The 5993-nt window shown below is 37.2% G+C and overlaps 1 protein-coding gene across 1 annotated transcript; it reads right to left on the bottom strand.

Annotated features, from left to right (window-relative positions):
* Positions 1-4339: 4339 nt before the first annotated feature.
* On the bottom strand, positions 4340-5302 carry LOC101435269 (olfactory receptor 5F1-like). The gene has a single exon (XM_004470145.1). The coding sequence runs from the start codon at positions 5300-5302 to the stop codon at positions 4340-4342; it is 963 nt and encodes a 320-aa protein (XP_004470202.1).
* Positions 5303-5993: the final 691 nt, after the last annotated feature.

Genomic DNA, 5993 nt, shown 5'->3' with positions numbered 1-5993 from the left:
ATCTGGGTGTGGTCAGATAGCAATGCTGCTTGCAAAGGCATGGACCTGGAAAGTCCCCAGCTCTCTGGCTCTCCATTAATGCTGTGAACCTCCTAGGGGAGAGGGCAGGAGAAGGCAAAGGTCACCAGACCTGAGGGCAGAGCCAATGGCTGCTAAAAGGGCTTGAAAGAGCTGTGCAGTTAGTTCCTGGCCTATGCCCCGGCCTTCCCAACTGGGGTCAGATCTAACAAGCCTGGGTGTGTGGATGCCAAGAAGTCCCATGCCCCAGCCCTTTACATCCCAGGATTACAACCTTTTGGGGCTAAATAGGTGAACCCATTTAAAATGGAAAACCAAAGGAAGGCATTAAACAAGCTGTAGGCCATAGTTCACTCAGCAATAAACTCCTGGCTGGCTCACCAAATATGTTACAAGATTTTATCCAGGTTCTTGATGATGCTTTAGAAATGAATTTTAAGAGCACATAGGGTTAGTTAGGAAAGTAATTTATTCAGGTAGGGAAGGAAGAGAAATGGGAGAAAATAACAGATTAGGGGTCTCAGGTAGAGAGGAAGGGATTGAAAAGTGTTAGAGCAGGCTGATTTACAGACTACAATTTCCCATCATAGATTATAAATCTCCAGGTTTACTTGTATGGCCAAGTGGCAGAGGAAAATGGTGAGAGCACTACACAGAGGGCAGGAATGGGTCCAAAGATGAGAGAGCATGCACTCGTTCAGGCCTTGTGCATGGCTTTTTGAACTCTTAATTATTCCACCCCTTTGCTAATGGCAGGGGAGGAGTTTAGCTGTTTGCTGTTTTGATTGATTACCCCACCTGTCAATCCCCCAGTGAGGACCCAATGATAAAATCTTTGGGGAATATCTGGGGCTTCTCCTGGCCTGTAGAAGAAGTCCTTGTTCTGAATAGCGGACTCTTGTGGGTGGGGGTCTTCCAGCAGTCATCTTGGGGGTTATTGAAGTCTATGTGGACTCTCTGCCAGGTTCCTAATCCATCTATTGATTCCCTATCTTACTAGCCTGCTTCACAGGAACATATCCCTGTACACACACAAGACTTGTACATCTCAAGGGATATGCTGTAACTTTTCAGAATCCCTACAGACATTTAAATCTTCAGATCTTCCATTAAAATTTGGGGCCAGGGTCTTGTTTTCCCCAATTGGTATTGCAGAAGCTGTCAGCTGTGATGCTAAAAATTGCTGTTTTGGCTCTTTTTTTTTTTTTTTTTTTTTCCAGAGCTTAATGCCCTGGGAATAGGGCTGTTTGCATCAGGTAAAATTATAATAACACTTATGAAAGGAGTTTTTTATGGAGTTGGTAGGTCAAAAAGTATTAATGGTAGGAGGTAAAACATCCTTAGGATCTCCAAACCCAGTTCATACTTTCCCATTATTTGCAAGGTGGCTGCTTTACACAGCTTCCTTTGTTCCCACCTACCAAGTTGTTGGTTTTCAAAGCTACTGCCTACCTGCCAAGAGAGGGATGCATCAAGTTACAGTGCCATATACCTTCTCCTTCTCAATAGAATTTATTGGGTAAATGCTCCTTGGTTTGTTTAAAATCTTTGATTGCCTTCCAGAGTTCTGTAAAAGTGGATTTTGACCATTCTTTTCAGTGTTTGCTTTTCTGTATTATAGATATGGATTCACAGTGAGATTTACACCAAATTTACAAAAGTTCCTCATATTGCTATTTTCCTACATCAAAAATTGGGATCACATATAAGGATAAAAAGTGAATATCACACAGATCTATATATTTTGATCCTATGGGCAGTGTATTAGTCAGGGTTGTCTAGGGAAACAGAATCAATAGGAGATATCTGTCAATAGTACGAGATTTTATTAGAGTCTCTCATATGACCACAGGAATGCACAAATTCAGGTACTGCAGGCAGGTTACAAACCAGGGACTGCAATGAAAGTTTAATGAAGGTCCTTGATGAGGTTCAGGGAGATGTTGGCTGTCCAAAGACAAGCAGGGAAATTCTCTCTGAATGTTGAAATTAATTCCCCTTTAAAGATATTCAACTGCTTGGTTAAACTGCCACTCATTGCTGAGAGCAATTTCTCTGATTAATATAGATGTAATCATTTATTGATTCAGTAAACTCACTGGTGTCTAAAGTCCATACATGTCCTTGTATTACAATTAGTCCAGTGCTTGCTTGACCAAACAACTGGGCACAATCACCTGGCTGAGTTGACACATTAGCCTAATCATCACAGACAGCAAAAGTAATCATGAGAAAATAAGTCTTAGTATTTGTGTTATTGGGATATATTTTCTCTACATTTTTGGGGTGATAAAATTTTAATGAGGCACTTTGCCTTTATCCATGGCAGGATGTTAAAATTTTGCCATTGGATACGAATCTGTGAACATGACCTCTAATAAAAGGGTCACGATTTATATCTAGACATGTATTTTAAAATGCTGTCCTGTGAGAGTTAAAGAGGTCTACTAGAGTACATTCTGTTTTCCTGGCATAAATGTTTAAACATCTGCATTTTAATGAGTTCTTCCAATTGAATCTAACATATACTGACCTATGAAAAACAGGTTTCAGAGCATGTCCCACTCCATACTCATTTCAGTTCTCTGCAAGATTCAATTGGCAGTGTTTTGTTGAAGGATGAAGGATGATGATGTGGGTGGAGCGCTTAAGTGTGCAGAAAGTAATTGAAAAGGTCCAGTGGTGGCAATTGAAGACAAATATATGAATATATGAGAAATATATAAATATATAAGATAAATAATAAAGTAAATCTTAACATCTGGGAGACATTGGCTGTTCAAAGATGAGGTAGGAAATTCTCTCTGAATGCTGAAATCACTTCCTCTTTTAAGGCATTCAACTGATTGAATAAAGCATCACTCCTTTCTGATGGTAATCTCCCTGGTTGATCTTAGATGTAATCAGCCATCTATGCAGTACTTACTAGTGACTAAATCCCATACATATCCTTGTATTACAATTGGCTCAGTGCTTTCTTGATTGAACGACTGGGCTCAATTACCTGGCCTAGTTGACACATTAGTCTAACCATCACAATCACTAATTGGTAACAGCTTCCAAAGTTGTTCATAGTTCTAGACATTGTAAATGAGGTTAATTTAACATAGGAAAGCTGAATTAGAGAGCAGAAAACATGGCTGACCTATGACATGTTTAAAATTCAAATCTCAGAATAACTGAATTTCATTTACAAATTTTTATGTTTTATATTTGAAAGGATATAATATTATTTAATGGTACAACACTTTGGTCATATATATACGATTCTATTAAATGCAATTTAAATAAGTCTTCTATAACTATTTCTATATGAATAACATTTTGAAATAATATTGAGATGAATTTCAATTGTACTTTTTTGGGAATTAATAGAATTCTTCTATGAAGAGTAAAATCATGAGCATAAAAATATGCATTGGATTCATCCTTTGGACACTGATCTAACTCCTTTGGAAACTTATAAAAATTTGAATTCCTTACAGCAGTTGAATATGTGGTTCTGTGGGTCAATGTATTTGTGCAGCTGGCTCTTTGTGTGTGAGAAAATATTCTGAGAGAGAGAAAGTAAAAAAAGGAATTAGAAGCTTTGAGAAGGGAAGGGACAGGAAGGGGAGTTATAAGTAGTGTATTCTAAACAGACAGCAATTTTCCTGGAAGCCCATTTTGTACATACATTTATGCATTGTTGGGGAAGAAGAAATAAAAAGTGAAGATATTAAGTTATAATAAAATTATAGTCTTGACATTTCATTTAAGCATCCCCCTCCAGAAGATGTCAATAAATTAAAAAGGAAAATTATGGTGAGCAGATGCATCTCTGTGATTTGAGTGCCTGCTTCCCATGTGCAAGGTCTTGTCTTCAATCCCCAATACACCCCAGAAAAAGAACAAAATAAGGGAAACTCCAAATTAAAGCAAAGCATTTCTGATATATGTGACATATGGCATCATCTTACTAATGATACAAAAGTTGAAAAGCAAAACACAAAGAAAAAATGAGTAGTTTGTCTGAAACTAAAACCTTCTATATGATTAATTTCACATGACATAGCAACTTTAGTCTCCAAATATTTAATCCTCTTATTTCAGTAGTGAAGATTTTGTTACAAATAGTCCCTAATTTTTGAAGACCCTGGGAAGATACAGAATAATTTTAAGATTAAGGTCCCTTGGTCACATATCAGTCTGGTAATCTATCTTATCACTAAGTGGATAAAGATACTTGAGGATTAACAAAATGTGTTTACCTTGAAAAAAATTGCAATGAAGCTGCATATTTGAAACAGACTTTGAAAGTATATGAAAGATGATATTTAATTCAGTAATTAGCTAAACAATAACAGAAATGAAGGAAATCTTTTCTGGTAATTACATTCCATAAAGCTTTCTTTACTTCCTTATTCCTGAGGCTATAGATCAGGGGATTCAACATGGGAATCACCACGGTATAGAACACAGAAACCACTTTGCCCTGATTCAGGGAATAGATGGAACTAGGTTTCAGGTATGTATAGATGGAGGTGGAATAGAACAGAATTATAGCCGTCAGGTGGGAGGCACAAGTTGACAATGCTTTACGCCTCCCTTCCCCTGAATGCATATGAAAGATGGAGAAGAGAATGTAGGAGTAGGAGGTGAGAATGACCAGAAGAGTCCCAATGATGTTCACACCAGCAAAAGTGGAGAAGATGCTTTCATTCATGCTGGTATCAGAACAAGAGAGCTTCAAAAGTGGGGGGCTATCACAGAAGAAGTGATGGATGACATTGGAACTGCAGAATGGCAAACTGCTTACATAACTGGTGCTAATCATAGAGTTCAGCAATCCTGCTGCAAAGGCCCCAGCTGCCATCTTAAGGCATACCATCCTGGACATGACTAAGGTATAAAGTAGTGGGTTACATATGGCCACATAACGGTCATAGGCCATTAACCCAAAGAGGATGCATTCAGTTGTTGCCAAGGCAATGAAGAAGTACAACTGCAGGAAGCAGCCAGCAAAGGAGATGGTTTTCTTCTCAGATAATAAATCTACCAGCATCTTCGGGGTGATTGTGGATGAATAACAAATGTCCACAAAGGACAAGTTAGCCAAGAAGAAGTACATGGGTGTGTGAAGTCTGGAGTCAGTTCTGATAAGGAGAATCATCCCAACATTCCCCAGAACTGTAAGTGTGTAAATCAGAAAAAATAACAAAAAGAGAATAATCTTTTGCTCCATAGATTCTGCCAATCCCAACAGGATGAACTCAGTCATTGAAGTATGATTTTTTCTGGCCATTTATTATAAACATATTTAATTGAAACTTTGTATTAAGTGCAAACAGTTCCTTCAAATTTTAGAGGTATAATTAAAATTGTCAATAAGGATATACACAAATGGGTTTTAAAACACCTAGTTTGATATAGCAGAGTAAAACAAGTGACAGAGATAAGATAAAATTCATAGGACAGAAGGGCAATGAATTTGATTTAACAACAATATCTGTATTGAATTTGGATTGTTGGATTCTTGAATCACTGGTCATTCACAGACTACTTCAGTTTCTGCAAATTTAGTTTACATTTTTCTTTTTCTGTACTGAACTCTCTACCATTCTCTGAAAAAAAATATGTTGATTCAACTCAAGAATATAATTATTTCATTCTGTGACTCACTCCTTATATATCACCTCCAAAATTTATAAATTGTTCATGGAAATGTCTCATGCAAAACTCAAGCAGCAAAGTTTATGACAGTTCTTAGGTAAGGAAAATCTTGATGTTTATCATTAAGAATATTTTGATTTTTTAAACAAGAATCAAACATAGTTCTAGTTATGAGACTGGTACACTCACATATTAATGCCATGTAATAGAAGACTTGGTATCTTCTGCCCAAGCCAGTAAATAAAAGCTCCAAATCTTTGTATCTTTCTTCTCAGATAGTGTATTACCTCTTTGGTCTACTTTCTTTTTTATCAGAAGTCCTC

The sequence above is a fragment of the Dasypus novemcinctus genome, chromosome 10 (genome assembly GCF_030445035.2).
Source record: "Dasypus novemcinctus isolate mDasNov1 chromosome 10, mDasNov1.1.hap2, whole genome shotgun sequence".
In the NCBI taxonomy this organism is placed as follows: domain Eukaryota; kingdom Metazoa; phylum Chordata; class Mammalia; order Cingulata; family Dasypodidae; genus Dasypus; species Dasypus novemcinctus.
This window is presented reverse-complemented; position numbering and strand designations above follow the sequence as displayed.

Coding starts and splice junctions, on each gene's coding strand:
- LOC101435269 (XM_004470145.1), bottom strand. CDS start 5,302: ATGGCCAGAAAAAATCATACTTCAATGACTGAGTTCATCCTGTTGGGA.